The sequence below is a fragment of the Nuphar pumila genome, chromosome 11, assembly GCF_984573655.1.
Source record: "Nuphar pumila chromosome 11, dmNupPumi1.hap1.1, whole genome shotgun sequence".
NCBI classification, from domain to species: Eukaryota; Viridiplantae; Streptophyta; class Magnoliopsida; order Nymphaeales; family Nymphaeaceae; genus Nuphar; species Nuphar pumila.
The window spans coordinates 92821079-92840284 of NC_143259.1; the positions used below are offsets into that span (position 1 = coordinate 92821079).

Here is a 19206-nt window from a genome sequence, read left to right on the forward strand (position 1 = left end):
CACACCGTTATTCTTAAACTGTGGTCCTATTCCATACAATCACAATTGGGAGATGTAGGCCTGAGACTCTGCAAGAGGCTTTCACTCAGGGGGCTGATCTGCAGTCTGGTGGGCAGCTGAATTGATGCCAAAGAGATCAGATCTGACTGTGGCTAGTTCTCTGTTTTTCTGCAGCAGCTGAATTGAAATGAATGGACTGTAACTGTTTTTTCTGTTCCTTGTTTTTCTGTGGCAGCAAGTGATACCTCATCACTTGCTGCAGCACTGTAATGCTTAATTCTTTCAACATGTTAATGAAATATTATTTCTTTAAAAAAAAAAAGACAACACAGGATCTGTTCACAATATCATTAATTTCTTACAAGACAATCAATTGCATAACACATTATCTCACGGACTAATTAAATGGTCCTTTCACTTTCCTTTTGTGACAGTAACTGAGTTTTTGCTTCCTGCTTTCTATAATGATACAGAGGCAAAAGAATCACTTCAAAGAATCCAATTAGCCTGATCATGGTATGAAGAACATACATAAGCAATATCCAATGTAAGAATCTCAATTCCAAAGAAAATTCAACTTGAGACTTAGCTTTGCCAATCGACATAACTTGGCCTGGAAGAGGCAATCTGAGGCTATTTCGCATCCAAGGCCTGAGACAGCTTGCTTATGGAAGAGCCCTGGCCCAGGTTTGTTGACATTGAATTCCAAGACCAAAGTGGCATGCATCACATAGACAAGTGGCAAGTGATTGGAGACAACTCGGGTTTTCTTTATTTCAACATTTCATGTATGCAAAAACAACATCGGTGATACTGAACTGCCTCCAGCTCTGGTCTTGTCAAGTCCAGTAAAGAAACAGAATTAGAACTTGCAAAATTGACTGCAAGTTTAGCTCGATCTCAGGTTCACCCCAGAAGCTTCAACGATTGCCATGATATACTTACGCATGTCATCAATCCAATTTATACTTCGCTTTTGCACCTCGGTAAGCAACTGCTTATAATCTTTCAGTGTCGTCTCAGATAAAGGTTCTAGGAACTCACACCTGTCCAGAATTTCTGGTGGTGGCATTCCAGCAACAAGATTTGTTTCGAGTTGGGGTTTCCCCTTGTACGAATATTGAGCACTTTTAGGTAGAGAAGTATCTTCAAGGCCAAAGGGCAGGGCCCCAGGAATAACCTCCTGTTGGAAAGGTATCGCTCTTGCAGCTTGTAGGCAGAACTCGAACCACTGGTGGATAAGAGGGGATGGACCTCGAATGCGGCCACCAATCTGATCAGTTACCAAGCCAGTTGCAGCAGGGATGGACTGCGGATAGATATAGCAGACAAGCCACTATGATTCAAAATATATTATAATAAGAAAATGATGCAACAGAACGGGGCTCCCTAATTGAACAAACCAAGTTCAGTATCAATCATCAAAAGACATAAATCAATAGATTTGTCTAATGTGTGCAACTGGGGAAAATCAATGTTGGACACAGGCCAACACTCTAGTGGACAGTCACTCACCCCACCTGAGCTAATTCTTGAGACAAACTCATGACTCAGCTATCACTCAGCCATTATTACTTGATCTGGTATCTCAGTTTACAATTGGATGAAATGCACCATGTCTAACTAACAATCTCTAATTGAATAATTTTCTGACTTGCAGTTGTCTATTGGAATCAAAGATGCACAATAGGAACAACAAACATACCTAACAATTTTTTCTATGCATGCATGTGCATGGGTGTGTATGAAGTATGTACATGCACATGCATGCATGCATTATAAGCATACAGACACTCCGCACCCTAACACGTCAAACCATGATCCCAGTGAGGACACAACACAGATAACCCCAGAAGCAAATGCTTGCAAGTTCATGTATGATGTATCAATAATATGATAAAAAAGAAGATAGAATACTAATGTCAACATTTCTGTTCACAGGATTAATGGATTAATAGTTAATAAAAACAAAAAAGTAGGTTCTTGTTTACACAGGCATTATGCCATGGGAAAATCCAGAAATCAATACAAAGGACAAAATGGATTTGAATATTTAAATATAGAAGAAACTTACCCATAAGTCTGCCCACAAACTGGTTCCAGACCTAGGAACAATTACTGCCACATCTGACAAGCGCCTGGCTGCAGGAAGGATATCGCTACTCCATCCAACTGCAACCCAAACCTCTCCAGCTCCAAGTGCCTTTAAATAGTGGACACTGTCAAATAGACGGACCTATGAAAAAACAGTTACCAGATGTGAGTGCCACCGAAAAAATAGTATACATAAAGAACCATTCGAGGTACTTTTGTAGCATATGCATATATCATACTTTCTAATTCTGTAATTTCATAGGATTTTTTATTTCATTTCTTGTACTGAAAGCACAAGAATATATTTTTTTTCTCCTCCCACTTGTTTAACAGTCTTTACCTCTACATTTCCCTTGCTTTCTCCTTCTTGTCGGGCAGACAACTGATAGAATTGGTACCTCACTATCATCCAAAGTATACGCAAAGAAGATAAGACGAAAGGATTAGGGGCTGCTGTTCCTTCTATTCAATGATTCCCAATGAGGGGACGTGAGCCTGTCCTTGGCATTATATAGAGAACAATACAAGTCGGTTTGGAAACCCAGCTCAAAAAGGAAACCCAATACAATAAGAAACCCAACATAATAAGAAAACCCAATGCAATAAGGAAACCAGGTGCAACGGTTGTTGTATCGGATCTCGGTTTGAATCTGTATCCAAACCCATATCCAATATTGGCATTTGTTAATAGTTTCCCTCAAGTTATACATGATAATCACCATGGACAACTTGGACTTCAAATACCAAAACCTTTGATTTGCTGCAATCTGATTCTTTGAATCGATGAATCTAGCTTCAAGCTCACCATCTTCAATTTTTACTTTTGATGAAAGTGCTAATCAATTTCTATATGCTTGGTCTTTTCATGATAAACAAGGTTCAATAAGATTTTGATGGCACTCTGATTGTCATAAAATAAAAGTGATCTAGGGACTATCTCATCTAGCTCATGTAACAAACTTCTTATCCACATCAACTCACTGAGGTTGATGCTGCTATGGCTTGATATTCAGCTTTTGTGCTTGATCGTGCTATAGCTTGTTGTTTCCGACTGGACCAAGAAACTAGATTTCTTTCAACAAATATACAATAACATGAAATTGTTCTTCTCTCATCTGGATCCCCTGCCCAATCAGCATCTGAATAGGCCATAACTATGAGAAGAACTTCCCTATGATCTCTTTTCTTATAGAACAAACCATCCTCCAGGGTGCCTTTTAAATACCAAAGAATTTGTTTCACTGCTTCTATATGTGTAGTTTTTGGTTGATACATGAATTGAGACACATGGTTCACTAAACATTTGACCTTGTAAAGGTAAGATATTGCAACATGACAACAATACACCTATATTCAATAGGATCATTATACAACTCTCCATTATTAACACTCAATTTTTGGTGTACTGGGACAGGAGTTAACAACAGCTTATAATCAGACATACCTGTTTTGCGTAAGAGATACATAGTGTATGTTGAGTTAAGACCATAGCATATTTTATTTTATCAACTTCAACTACCAAGAAGTATTTCAACTAACCAAGATCCTTCGTTTTAAAATGTTTATCAATTCAAGAGAATGTGTCGTGGTGTATGTTGTTTGCTGATGATATTGTTTTGATTGATGAGTCTAGAGCTGGGGTTAATGCTAAGTTAGAATTATGGAGACAGACTTTGGAAGCAAGAGGTTTTATGTTGAGTAAGAGTAAGACAAAATATATGGAATGTCAGTTTAGTAAGCAACGAAGTAGTGATGAGAGTGTAGTGAAGCTTGGTGAGCAAGAAATAGCGGTGGATGACTGTTTCAAATATTTGGGATCTATCATTCAAAAGAATGGAGAAATTGATAGAGATGTAAATCATAGGATTAAGGTTGGGTGGATGAAATGGAAAAGTGCAACTGGAGTGTTGTGCGATCGTAGAATGCCATTGCGGTTGAAGGGGAAGTTTTATAGGATGACAATTAGACCCACTTTACTATATGGTACGGAATGTTGGGCTGCCAAGAGACATCAATTTCAAAAAATGAGTGTAACTGAGATGCGTATGCTTCAATGGATGTGTGGAAATACACTAAAAGATAAGATTCAGAACGAGGAAATACGTAATAAGGTAGGCGTTGCATCCATTGAAAATAAGATGAGTGAGAATCGTTTACAATGGTTTGGGCATATTCGGCGAAGTCCTAATGATGCTCTGGTTAGAAGGATGGAGAAATGGGAAAATATATTAGCTAAAAGAGGTCGGGGTAGGCCTAAGAAGACTTGGATGGAGATGATAAGAAAGGATATGAATGCTTTGAACCTCACCGAGGACATGACATTGGATAGAAATGATTGGAGGAAAAGGATTCATGTGGAGGACCCAGAATGATTTTCTTTTTGGTTCATATCTCCGACCCCAATTGTTTGGGATGAAGGCGTTGTTGTTGTTGTTGTTGTGATCACTTCTTTTATTTCTTGAATATGTTTATCTGAGCTCCCTGTAATAATAACATCATCCACGTATATTAGCAAAACAATCATATATCCCTTACCTTTGTGGATAAACAAGGAGTGATCAAGTGAGTATCTGCAAAAGTTATGTATTTGTATTTTCAAAAAAAAAACTCTCCAACCAAGAACGAGAGGCTTGCTTTAGGCTATATATAGCCCTCTTAAGTTTACACATGTATTCAACTGAATCATTTTCAGTGTATCCCCATGGTTGTTCCATATAAGCATTTTCTTTCAAGTCTCCATGTAGGAAGACATTCTTAACATCAAGTTGGCTCAGCATCCAACCATAATCCACTGCTAGAGACAAGATGATATGTATTATCCTCATTTTAACCACAAGGTTAAATGTCTCGGCATAATCCATGTCATATTCTTAAGTGAAACCCTTTGCAACAAATCGAGCATTATACCTTTCAATAGTCCCATCTGGTTTATATTTAATCTTATAAACCCACTTAGATCCTATCACATTCTTATATGGAGGCCTTTTAACAAATTTTCATGTTTGACATTCACGCAATACTTTCATTTCATCATTCATGGCTTCAACCCATTTCTTATTTTGGATAGCTTGAGAATAGAAAATTGGTTCTTCTTGTTTTTCTATTTGCACAAGGAAAGCTTGATGATCTGCACTAAAATTTTCATAACTTACGCATCTGTCAACAAGATGTCTAACCCTGTTTGATCTTTTAAACTCTAGTTGTGTTGCGATTTCATCACACAGACTGGTGGTGTCTTCATGATTGCATAAGTTTCCTTATTCTTGTCCCACTTCATTATTAGTTGCCCTTTGTGCCCCAACTTCAAAACTAGTTGTCCTTGTATTTCTTATGGTATATACACGTCCTTCTTTATATCTCACATTCGCAACTACACTTTCTTCAGAGAAGGTAGGAACTTTCCTTTCTTGCCCTTTCTTGCTTGTCACTTTCTAGAACTCCTTGTGATATGAAACTTTCATTGGGTCCAGAAAAAAGTTCTTCACTTAACCACGGCTCATAATATTCAATGTTGCCCTCATGTTTTCTGAACTTGTTCTACAAAAGAATCATACTCGAAGGAACTTTCGTCGAATACTAAATTTTTCGAAATGTGAATATATCTTTATATCATAGCACCTGAAGCCTTTATAACTATCAGCATAGCCAACAAATTTACAATCATAAGCTCTAGGTTCAAACTTATTCTTTTGGGATTTATCTATATAACATAGCAAATACACCCATAGGCTCGTAGAGAATCATAATGAGGATGTTTCTCAAACAATGCATAATAGGGAGACTTATAATTTAGAATCTTTATAGGCAACACATTTATAATGTGTACAGTTGAATAAAAAGCTTTTGTCCAAAGATATAAAGGAATTTTTCTAGCATGTAACATTACTAAGGCACTTTCAACAACATGACGATGCTCTCTCAACCAGCCCATTTTATTGAGGGGTGTAAAGGCAAAATACTCTCTTATTGATTCCATTATTTTCAAGATAAATAATGAATTGCTTCAAAGAGTACCCTCCTCCACCATCACACTGAAAATTTGGAATGGACATGGAGAATTGATTTTTAACTCCATTATTTTCAAGATAAGTAATGAATTCCTTCGAAGAGTACTTCCCTCCACTATCACATTGGAAATTCACAATGGACATGGAGAATTGTTTTTTAACTAACAAAATGGCATGTTTATGTTTCAAAAAATATATTCACATATAACGAGAAAAGTTATCAATAAAGAAAACATAATAATGGCTACCAAAAGGAGAAGCAATGGGTGTTGTCTCATATATCAGAGTGCATGATTTCAAAAGGTTTCAAAGCTCTTTCGTTCAATGAATCAAAAGGAAGTACATTACTCTTTGCAATTTGACAACTTGGACAAATGACATTAGCAGACTCACATTCTAAACTACACTCGAGAATGAGTTTATTAGAAACCAATCTTTCAATGAAACCATAACTACAATGACCAAGACGATTGTGCCAGACATTGGCATTATTTGACCTAAAAGTACTAAACAAAATGGATGGATTGAATTACTCTAGACTAAGCTTCGAAACAAAACCAACTGACTTGAATGCGTGATCTTCTTTGAAGATGTATATATTTTTTGATCTTTTGCTCTCAGCGAATATCTTCTTCGTGTGAAGATGCCTGACACAAACAAAGGATGGAGTGAATACCATACATGAATTGGTATTATCCACAAGTTTAGAGACAGAAATAAGACTGTTCTTGATGTTGGGAACAAAAAAGACATTGGAGAGATTTAAAGAGCTAGACTTAAATAAAGGAATAGACACGTTTTTAGTGTGTGTGATAAGGTCACGAGTCACATCTCCAGTAACAATACTATCTTAACCATAATAAGGAACCAAAGTTAAGAACTTACCCTCATCACCTGTAATGTGGTTGGCAACTCCAGAAACAAGATACTAGACTACTTGCTCATTCTGCTTTAAATTGAGCCCAGCAAGGGCAACAGGTAGCAATTGCTTATCAATTGGGAATTGACCTTGTCCACTACTATGTGCACTACTCTGACCTCTAAATTGGCTCTTGCCTTGATTCTTGTTTTGTGTTGTCCCTTGATTATATCTAGGATCATCCTTAAACCAACAATTTGCTTTGACATGACCTGACTTTTTTCATATAAAGCAAGTAGGAATAGGATGTCTCCCTTGGGAAGCAGTGTTAGGAGCAACATTTGGTGTGGGCAATATACCTCAGCTTCCCTTATTGCCTCCATGATCACGTCTCCTACCTCCTCTAAAGTATCCACCTCTTCCACGACCTCGTGAAATATTAGTAACAAGAATATTTTGCGTTTCACTAGAGGCATCGATATCAACATAAAGAGTCATCCTATAGTGTAATAATTTAATCCTCAAATTCTCAAATGTAAGGAGCAAGTTTGGAGGAGACATAATATTCGGGACCAAAATCACTGAGAGCCAGCTGAACCATATCCTTATCTGATACTTCATAGTCAACCATAGCAAGTTGGTCAGTGATGTTCTTCAGCTTGTTGAGATACTCAATGATTGACATAGAACTTTTCTTCAAATTCTGAAATTCTTTCAAAAACATTATCCTGGATTTGAAAATTTGCGAATATGTCTGGATTAGTCTAGTCCAAAGTTGCAGTGCACTGCAATCATCATGTACTTCAATGAGCACCTTCTACAACAAAGTGGAGATGATATAGGCAACCAATGTCTGATCTCACTTCATTCATGAGATAAAATCTGGATTTCTGACATGAACAGAAGAAATCACAACCCCTTTGTCATCTTTTTGCTCTTTTAGAATATACTCTAGTGGAGGAGGAACGATGGACCCATCAAGGTGTCTAGAGAGATCTTGACTCCTAATGAAATGAGTTATTTGCCTCTTCCAAGTTAGGAAATTAGAATTATTTATTTTTTCAAAGACTTATTGGGGTAAAAAGTTGGAGGATAGAGACAAGTGTAGGTTTGGATCCATAAGGGTAGTTAGAGAGAATGAAAAGAATGGGAATATTCAGACTATCACATCCAAAAAAAAACTGCCGACCTTTTTTTTAGGTTGGAATATCAAAGCAGTCACGTACTAGAATTAATTTGATTAGAAACTTGATGTTTTTGAACCAAAAAAAAATTGAAAAAATAAATATTTGAGAACCTTCAATGTATGAGATGTGATATCTGAAACTCAAAGAAAGAAACCCACAAATCTAAGTATGCAGGTAATAAACAGGGTATGTAAATCTGAATAAGGTTTTGAATCCAAATAAGGTGCAAAGAATAACAGATTACTGGAATCTCTATGATGTCAAGATAAGAAAAGAGAACTGAAATTGACGTCAAAAGAAAAGTTCAGAAAATCAGATTAGAATCAACAATTTCAGATTCTTTTTTTTAGGTGAAGAGGAGTTATAAGCAGTCAAAACAGATTGAAAATAGCTTTAAAAGAAGAAAGAATTTAGAGAAGAGAAAGACTAAGGAGAAGAAGAAGAAAGATGGGGCATAGAGAGGGAAAAACTTGAAGAGAGGCAAACAGGGAAAAGAAATCCCAAGAGCTCTCAAGGCGTACCTTAATGGATGCAACCAGACCGCTCCTGCTATGATACCATAATAGAAATGGTACGTCACTATGATCCAAAGTATGCACAAAGAACAAGAGAAGACGAGAGGATTAGGGATTGCTGTTCCTTCTATTCCACGATTCCCAATGAAGGAACGTGAGCCAGTCCATGGCAATATATGTAAGAAAGTGAAAATACACCACAAGAACCTCTATGGTTCACAAAGAGAACTCACAAACAAATACAACCCAAAAAGGGTATAAAAACATAAAATAAATAAGTTTAATGGAGTGGGATAAAATCCCATACAAGAAGAATGCAATACAAGGAGAAATAGGAAGGATATATATAGGGAAGAGGAGAGGAGCCTCAAGGGAGTCATTGGACTCCCAACGGCTCTATTAGAGCTGTTGGAAGTCCAACGGCTCCCATGGGACTGCACCTTTTTGACTAGTCAAAAAGGGGAGGCTCTAAATGTCCTAAAAGGAGACTGATTTAGTTCTTTCTAGTTATATTTCAACTAGAAAGAACTAAACTAAATACTAACTAAAAGAAAAGAAAAATACATGAGGCCATGTGCCTATGAGATTACATATTTTAACACTCCCCCTCAAACTTAAGGTTGGATAACCGAAAGTTTGCCTAAGAGAAAGTGAAATCTAGGAGCAACAAGAGGCTTGGTGAAGAAGTCGGCCAACTGATATTCTGAAGCAATATAGGAAAGATTAATGGTGCCGCGCAAGAATTCCTCTCGAACATAATGACAATCCATCTCTATATGCTTGGTGTGTTCGTGGAATGTCCGATTGCTTGCAATATAAATAGAGTTCTTGTTGTCATAACACAAATTTGATGCTTTTGAACTTTCAACTCCCATATCAGAAAAAAGACGTCGAAGTCAGACTAATTCCATCGTGGTTGTAGTCATTGCCTTATATTCAGCTTTTGTTGATGAAAGGAAAACCTTTTGTTGTTTCTTGCATCTCCATGACACCAAGGATTCTCCCAAAAAGACACAAAACACTGTAGTTGAGTGGCGGTCATTTGGATCTCCACCCCAATCCGCATCAGTATAAGCAAGCAATTCTAAATTAGAAGTAGATAAAAATAAACCTCGAGAAATAGAATTTTTAATGTATCTAATAATGCGCAAAACTGCTCCCATATGAACAGAGGTTGGGGCATGCTGAAATTGACCGGATGTATGAACAACATGTGCAATGTCAGGTCTTGTGATGGATAAATATGATAGAGCTCTGACAAGTTTTCTATAGGGAGTTGGATTCTCGAGTGGTTCCCCATCATCAATCTTCATTTTGATTCACAATTTCAGGGGTATCAACATGTCTCTCATCTGAAATACCTGACCGACAACAATATCCAATGCAAATTTAGATTGAGTTAGCAAATACCCTCTAGGTGAGTAAGCAACTTCTATACCAAGAAAATATTTCAAGAAACCCAAATCACTCATTTCAAAGTGTGTTTTGAGAAATTTTTTAATGTCATATACTCTTTGTTTATCACTTCCGGTGATGATCATGTCGTCAACATAGAGTAGAAGAATGATAATACCTGCATTAGAATTCTTAACAAATAAAGTTGTGTCAGTAAGACAAAAATGAAAACCAAAATCAAGCATAACCTTATTAAACATGTCATACCAAGCTTTTGGAGCTTGTTTGAGACCATATAAAGCCTTGTTCAAACGAAGAATTTTCCCTTTAGGGACGTTAATTCCTGGTGGTGGGTCCATATATACTTCTTCAGCTAAATTTTCATTTAGAAAAGCATTTTTTACATCCATTTGATAAATATGCCATATTTTTATTGATGCAAGCGCTATTAAAATTCTAACAGTGATCATTCTAGCTACTGGAGCAAAGGTCTCTTCATAGTCTATTTCATACTCTTAGGAGTATCCTTTTGCCACCAATCTGGCCTTCAATCTTTCATGAGTGCCATCACTCTTAGTTTTCACCTTGTACACCCAGCGACACCCAATAGGTTTCTTGTTGTTTGGAGGATGATCTTGAATGGACCAAGTATTTGTCTTTTCTAAGGCTTCTAATTTGACTTTCATAGTCTTGACCCATTCTGGTTTATTCTTGGCTCTCATAACTAGGAGGTTCTTCATAAGAATGAATTAAGGCAATAAAGACTTGATGTTTTGGTGAAAAAGACTCATATGACACAAACTTTTCAGGAACCCTCGAGATTCTAGTGGATTTCCTAGATAAAGTCACATGTTCTTGTTCCCTTATGTATTTATTCAGAGCGCATTGTCTTTCTAAGTTTCCTCGTCTAGAGTATTGAATGCAATCCTGATTGTTGCTAACAGGATCAGAATCAGTCACATCCGTCTGATCATCCAGATCAATTTCTCTTTCACTATCCTTTGGAACTAGATCCAACAAGAAGGAATATTCATCTATTTCAGTAGAGTTTTTGTTTTCAAAAAAACTTTCATTTTCTAGAAAGAATAGATTCCTTGAGACATATAACTTGTTATTTTTAGGATCAAAACACCTGTATCATTTTTTATGACTTGCATATCCTAAAAATACACAGGAGAAAGCTCAGGGAGAGAATTTATCATTCCTATCTGTAAAAACAAAGCATTTGCACCCAAATACCCTCAATCTAGAATAATCAGGAGTTTGTTTGAAAAGCTTTTCAGTGGGAGAAATATTGTTTATCGATGATGAGGGCATTCTATTAATAAGATAAATAGCAGTCAAAATTGCTTCGGCCCAAAACACCTTAGAAACTTGATGTGTAATAAGTAACGTTCTAGTTGTTTCTATAATATGTCTGTGTTTTCTCTCAGCTAACCCATTTTGTTGAGGGGTATAGGGGCAAGCTTTTTTGTGTGAAATTCCATATGAGTTCAAATATTCTTTAAATTCAATGGACAAAAATTCTCCCCCTGAATCAGTGCGAAATATTGAAATATCATTTTTAAATTGATTTTTGACCATATTATGAAATATTTGAAAAAAATGAGAACACTTCAGACTTGTGTTTGAGGAAGTAAATCCAGGTATATTGAGTAAAATCATCTACAAAAATGACATAATATAGAAAATCACCTTTTGAAATAATCGGTGCAGGACCCCAAACATCAGAACGAGTGGTCGAGTAGAAACAAAAGTTCTTTCTTGAAATGGTAGTCGTTTCATTTTTCCAAGAATACATTTTTCATAAGTGAAAGCTTCAAAATTACAAAAAATTTTCATGTTTGGAAAATACCGAAGCTTGGATATACAAGGATGACCAAATCTTTGGTCTAAAAGATCCAAGCCCAATTTTTGAACATTGCAGCATAATGTTTTCTTGGATAATTCCAAAAAGTCCATGTAATACAATCCTCCTTCTATATGGCCTTCCCCAATCAGCTTCCTTGACTGGTGATCCTGTACTTGACAATCATGAGAAGAGAAGGAAACTTTACACCCATGACCAGTTAATTGTGAGACAGATAAGAGGTTTAGATTAAGCTTAGAGATATATCTAATTTTTGGAACACAAAAGCCTTTTGAGTTTGGAGAGCTATTTTCGAAATTCTCTATTCCTTTTATCTCAAGGGTTGATCCATCCGCAGTCAAAACATTCAATCCACTTGAGTTATAACAGTGTGACAGTAATTTTAAATTTGGTGTCATGTGAAAGGAAGCACCAGAGTTAAGAAGCCATAGGGGTTTACCTGGATCGGAGATGCCAACAGAAGAAACAACAACTCCAGCAGAGGAATAAGTTCCTTTAAGGAGAGGTTGTAGAGCCTCCACCAGCTGAGTTAGAGACATATTTTCAATCGATGTCTTATTGGATTCTCTCGTTGATTCCGCAGTAGCTACCTTCTTCTCATAAGGTTTTTTCAACTTTGGACAGTAAGTTTTAACGTGTCCTGGTTCATGACAATAATAACAAATAACTTTTCTTCTTTGAAAATCGCCTCCTTGCCTTTCATTATTTGTCCTCCCAATATGTGGTGGTTTGTATGTGCGAATGTGATTGTCGGGTCTTGATACAGCTAGAACTGTATCATCATCACTCTTGGTGACTCGTTTCTTGAGTCTATTTTCTTCCATACTTTGCTTTTCAATTGCATCTTCAATAGAGGGAACATTTCCCCTATCTAGAAGAGCGAACTTGGTTGTTTCAAATTCGGGTCTCAACCCATTAATAAATTGAAAGAAATGCTCCGCATTTACTTGATTTTGGCGAAGCTCAATATCTTGTGGACAATGTCACTTTGGTTCAAGAAGATCCAACTCTTCCTATAACTAGGATAAGCTATTATAGTACTCTCTAATACTCTTCTTCCCTTGAACCATATTCCAAATTTTTTCTTGCAAATTACAAATGTGAGCAATATCTTTAAGAGAATACATTCTCTTAAGGTACTCTCATGCATCATTGGCGTGTTCAAATTTTGCGAGGCTTGAACACTTCTTTATATCCATACTAGAGATTAGCCAAGACATGATCTTGGCGTCACCCATTCTCCATTCTTTCTAATTTTTTTCATACGTGGAGATAGCCTTAATTTTTTCTACCTCCGAAAGAGGTACTTCTTTACCTCCTTTAGTTAGAGTTAGTTGAGGTTCCTCATCGGTTCCATCAACTAAGCCCCATAAACCTTTTCCCCAAGTGAGATGCTTCATGATAGAAGCCCATGTTACATAATTTGAACCGTTGAATTTTATGGGCTTAATGGTGACATTATCATTGTCATCCATTTTACAATCTTGAGAAAGAGAGGGAAGAAGAAAAACAAGTAGGAAAGGTAATACTTTTACCACAAGGAACAAGAATAGGTAGCCTTCCAAGCTTTTCACGGCCACACATAATCAATTCTTCAAAGAGCCTTCACTTTCTTGAAAAAAAAGCTTGAATGGCACGCTTCCTAATGCACGTCTACCAACGGCTCTGATACCATATAAGAAAGTGAAAATACACCACAAAAGATATCTCTCAGCAAGTTCTCACAAATACACCACAAGAACCTCTATGGTTCACAAAGAGAACTCACAAACAAATACAACCCAAAAAGGGTATAAAAACATAAAATAAATAAGTTTAATGGAGCGGGATAAAATCCCATACAAGAAGAATGCAATATAAGGAGAAATAGGAGGGATATATATAGGGAAGAGGAGAGGAGCCTCAAGGGAGTCATTGGACTCCCAACGGCTCTATTAGAGCTGTTGGGAGTCCAATGGCTCCCATGGAGCTGCACCTTTTTGACTAGTCAAAAAGGGGAGGCTCTAAATATCCTAAAATGAGACTGATTTAGTTCTTTCTAGCTATATTTCAACTAGAAAGAACTAAACTAAATATTAACTAAAAGAAAAGAAAAATACATGAGGCCATGTGCCTATGAGATTACATATATATGAGATTACATATTTTAACATTATATAGAAAATAATATAATTGGGTTTGGAAACCCAGCACAGGGAAACCCAATACAATAAGAAACCCAACATAATAAGGAAACCCAATGCAATAAAGAATCCAACACAATTAGGAAACCAGGTGTAACCTTGGTTGTCAAAGGCGCTAGGTGGAGCCTAGGCGATGAGCCCCTAAAAAGACTAGGGGGGGCCTAGGTGTACCCCAAATAAAAAAAAAATAATCATACAAAATATGTAAACAAACTACTAAAATTAATAACAAACATGTATACAACATAAAATCAATCAACAATAGACAAATAATAACCTATGTCACAGGGATTCGGCTAGCAGGGTGCCGCACCCGCGTCGACGCGACTCAATGCGGGTGCGGCACCGGTTGCGGTCAACCCAATCCTGGGTGCGGTTCATTTTTTTTTTGGAATTTTTTTTTTAAAAATTGCCCAAATGGGCAGCAAATTTTTAAAAAAAAAAATTATGCTGACAGCAGCTGTTCTGTCAGCTGCGGAGAGCTGCAGCAGCTGTCTGTCAGCTGCTGTCAGCAGCTGACAGCAGTTGTTCTGTCAGCAGCTGACAACTGCGAAATTTGAAAAAACCCGCATGTTCCCCCGACCCCCTTTATATATATATATATATATCACATTTTTGCCCCTGCCGCACCCCCGCACCTGGGTTTTTTGGAAGTGCCGAATCCCCGCACCCGCGCCCGCACCCGCACCCGCGCCCGCACCCACACCCATGTGACATAGATAATAACATGTCGAACACTCTAAAGCAATTATATTACATAAAAACAGTCAAATAGATAACTCATGCACTTATAGATTATAAATGAATTAAGTACACAAATATGTATATATATATAATTATATATATAGTATAAACATTGAATATTATAAATTTATAATATATGTTTATGATATGTTAATATATATAATTATATACATTTATACAAAAAACATATATATATGTGTGTGCAACTGCGCATCAAACCGAGAGACTACCTCGGCTAGGCTGCCATGCGGCGCCTAAGCTCCATCTTTGACAACTAAGCAGAGGGGTGAAAGGAGGACAAAGAAGAAAAAAAGAAGGTAAAAAAAAAAAAAAAAGAAATGAGAGAATAAAAGAAGAAAGCTTTTGAGGTGGGAGGAAGAAGAAAAGAATTTTTTTTTTTTTTTTTTAAAAAAATATAACAATTATGTTCATGCGGCTTAGGCATGAACAGCCTAGGCACTGCCTAGGCAGCCTAGGTAAAAAAACAGGGGCCTACCACCTAGACTCATAAGCCTAAGTGGTGACCCTACACCTAGCCAGCCTAGGTGCAGCTTTTGACAACTAAGGGTGTAACGTCTGCTGTATTGGATCTAGGTTTAGATCCGGATCCAAACCCAGGTCAAATATTATCATCTCTTAATAACAACTGGAACAAGGAAAGAGAAGAAAAAAGAAGAAATGTAATATAAACATTGTTATCTCTTGTGTGACATATTCCTCACAAAAGCTTTCTCCTTATAAAGCGACAATACAATTATATATGCTCCATAGCAATTGACCCACCATAGGACATGGAAAAGTTCACTCCTTATGGAAATGAATGTAAGTAAATTTTATTTCATGTTGCTAATCCAGTAGGTTCAATTAAAAAAAAATAGCATTTGACTCGTTATAATATATGAAAAATTAATTATTTATGAAATGAATGTAAGTGCTTCTTAACATACCTCGGGTTCATATTATGGTCAGTTTTTTCTCTTAAGCCAAGAAAATGAAAATGAGATTTTGTAATAAAAATTTGATATGTATTGTGTATGAAGAAATGATAACAGAGGAGCTTGTCACCAGAAGTCGCCCATATAAGAAGCAGATCATGGCCCTCAACATTCATGACTTAACTTGATGCACAACCCACCCATTAAATCAAGCTAATTAGTTAATTCATAGGATCTTAATGATCAATTTAATATGAAACATTAAATATACTAAGAAAAAAGGAAATAGAAAGGAAGCAGCTTGTCCAAAGCATCATCATGGTAAAAGTAATGATAAGAAAATGAGCATCTATTTTCAGACGTTAGAACCTGTCTCTGAAGAATGGTCAGGTTGTGAATAACAGCATCTCGACCACCACTGATTTGTGTCTCAAAATCCTTTGTATTGTATGATCCCCCCATATATTTCAAAACTGCACCAACAACTTCCCTTGGAGCATCAACCATTGAAATTTTTCCAGCAAGTTCAGGCCTCCAGAGGTCATGCCAATCCTGCAGTTTTTTATGTTTTTCTGTAATGTAAGTCGCAAATAGGCCATAGAAAAGAAAAAACAGCAATTCATGAAATAGCAATATACCATGAAGCAAATGACAACTGAAAATTGGACTGAAAAGTTCAAGCTACACATGACCAAACATAGTCAAAATGGCTAGTGGCCTAACAGAATCTTAATAAAGGCATGGCCGCAGGGGAAGATTAGACCACCCAGACCAATGCTACTAGTTCTAGTGTGATTGAATGTTTCTCAGTGCCACAGACCCTGCTGTCTGAATGAATCACGTAGGTAACAGTATTGTACGTTTAAAAAATTGTATTAACAAGATGAACTTTCACTACCGCATCTAAAGTCTCAAATTCGATACAAAACCACTACATATCACTATATATTCTACAATATATGTTAAATTGTACATACATATATACATTTGTATATGGTATAGTATATATGTATATACATATATACATATATATATATATATTATATATATATATATATATTTTAGATAAATATATATATAATATATAAATGGGGAAAGTCAATTGATTTGACTTTCACCCCAATGGGAGCCCTTCACCCACTTGTTATGCGCTCTCTCTCTCTCTCCATTTTACTCTAACTCTTCTCTCATTTTTGTGTATAAATAAGGGTATTCTCCCCTTTGTAAAGCATGCCTTTGGCACATTTATTCCATTGAATAAAAGATATTTTTTATATTGTGCCTTATTGTGTATCCCTTTTTTGTAGCATTTGTAAGAGCGTTCCTTTATAACACTTTTGTGGTTCTCTTTGTGGGTTTTGTAAGTGTGTTCTTTAGAGAACACTTTTGTTGCCATCTACTTAAGTTGAAGATTGGCGGACTTTTGGTTCGTGATTGAAGTCTTCTTGAATCTTTACATGGTTTCAGAGCTTGAAAGTATTAAAGCTAAGCTCATTTGAAGACTCTTCTTCAAGGTGTTGGTGATCTTGCAAGGGTTCAAGTGATCGTGTTAATCAATTGGTGGAGTACTCGTGTTCCTCATATTTCTTCTTTCTCCTCATCTTTTCTCTTCTCTATTTATCCTTCTCTTTCTCTCCTCTTTTGTTAGCCCTTGCAAAAATGGATGATACTGATAATATCACCATTAAACTCATAAAACTTCATGATTTCAATTATGTAGCATGGACTTTTATTATAAAGCACTTTATTTGAGGAAAAGAGTTATAGGGACTAGTAGATGGATTTGATCTATGGTCCAAAGAGATAAAACTATTAGAGAATACTATAATGACCTTTCCAAACTTTCGAAAGAATTAACTCTCTTAGAAACAAAATGGTATTATCCCAAAGATATAGAACTCCGCCGAAGACAAATAGATGTGGAACATTTTCCCCAATTTATCAACAATCTAAAACCGGAATTTGAATCTACCAAGTCTATTCTCCTCCATAGAGGAAAAGTTTCCTCTATTGAAGATACTATACAAGAGTTGAGTATGGAGGAAAATGTATTGAAAAAGAGTGAAGATGAATCGGTCTTGACCGTTTCTAGACCGGTAAATTATGTTTGTGCATATAAATCACCTCACTATAGAAGACAAAGAAATGACTTTGATAGAAAGAAAATCATTTGTTATTATTGTCATGAACCGGGATACACTAAGCCTCAATGTCCTAAACTAAAAAAGACATTTGAAAAGAAGGTTGCTTCGGTTGGATCTCCACAAGAGTCAAAACGACATTTTCACATCCCAAGAATCATCCATTGGAAGCATGTCTCTAGCTCAACTAGTAGAAGCTCTTCAATTTCTTCTCAAGGGAGCAACTTCTTCAACTGAAGCCATTGTGTCATCTTTTTCTAATCTCGGTAAATTTCCTTGGCTTCTCGATTCTGGTGCATCCTTTCACATGACCCCAAACTATGATATATTATCTGAATATCATAACAACTCAAGTGTATCAAATGTCTTTACGACCGATGGTACATCTCTTCAAATTGAAGGAATAGAGAATTTTGAAAAAGATTCTTTACAACAACAACAACTACGCCTTCATCCCAAAACAATTGGGGTCGGCGATATGAACCAAAAAAGAAAATCATTTTGGGTCTTCCACATGAATCCTTCTCCTCCAATCATTTCTATCCAATGCCATGTCCTCGGTGAGGTTCAAAGCATTCATATCCTTTCCTATCACCTCCATCCATGTCTTCCTAGGCCTACCCCGACCTCTTTTAACTAATATATTTTTGTTAAAATATATATATATATACATATACTTATATATATATATACATTCGTATATATATACATATATGTAATGAAATATGCGGAAGAATCCAAGAATGCTAAAGCATTCACTATGTCCCACACGGACAAATGCAACAAGCATAAGAGAGGAGATCCACTAAGGGATATACGAAGGGCCTTATAAAAAGGCTACACACATGAAAAATAATATCACTATTATTGAAGAGGAGCTCTCTAGAGCAATACGACATACAAGGGGGGTTCCCCCTATTTATAAGAAAAGGAGACCAAAGGGGCTCCCAATAGAGTCGTTGGGAGCCCCCAACGGTCACAATTGTGACCGTTGGGGGCCCCAACGACTCCATTGTGGGGCCCCTTTTCGGTATCCAAAATTACATTTAAAAAATAAAAAATAAAAAAGCAGTGAAATAAAAGAAATAAAACAAGTACCCCTATTGGGTACTTGTGAAAAGACCATAATACCCCTATCGGATATTATGGTGAATATACATCTATATTTATATATATAGATGTATTATTACATATTGTTACATATGTTTTAACACCCCCCCTCAAACTTTACGGGGGAATGACCGAAAGTTTGCCAAGAAGGAACAAGAAGCGAGGA

The 19206-nt window shown here is 36.5% G+C and overlaps 1 protein-coding gene across 2 annotated transcripts in view; it reads right to left on the reverse strand.

Moving 5' to 3' along the window:
* Window positions 1-336: 336 nt before the first annotated feature.
* The window catches only part of LOC149822510 (putrescine-binding periplasmic protein-like protein), a 175184-nt gene continuing 156314 nt past the window's right edge, over window positions 337-19206 (reverse strand). For both annotated transcript variants that reach the window (XM_089981598.1, XM_089981597.1), the window contains 3 exons: window positions 16159-16341; window positions 2075-2236; window positions 337-1309 (listed from right to left, as the gene is read on the reverse strand). In XM_089981598.1, the coding sequence (XP_089837724.1) occupies window positions 890-1309; window positions 2075-2236; window positions 16159-16341 (765 nt within the window). In that variant the 3' untranslated portion in view covers window positions 337-889. The remainder of the gene's footprint in view (window positions 1310-2074; window positions 2237-16158; window positions 16342-19206) is intronic.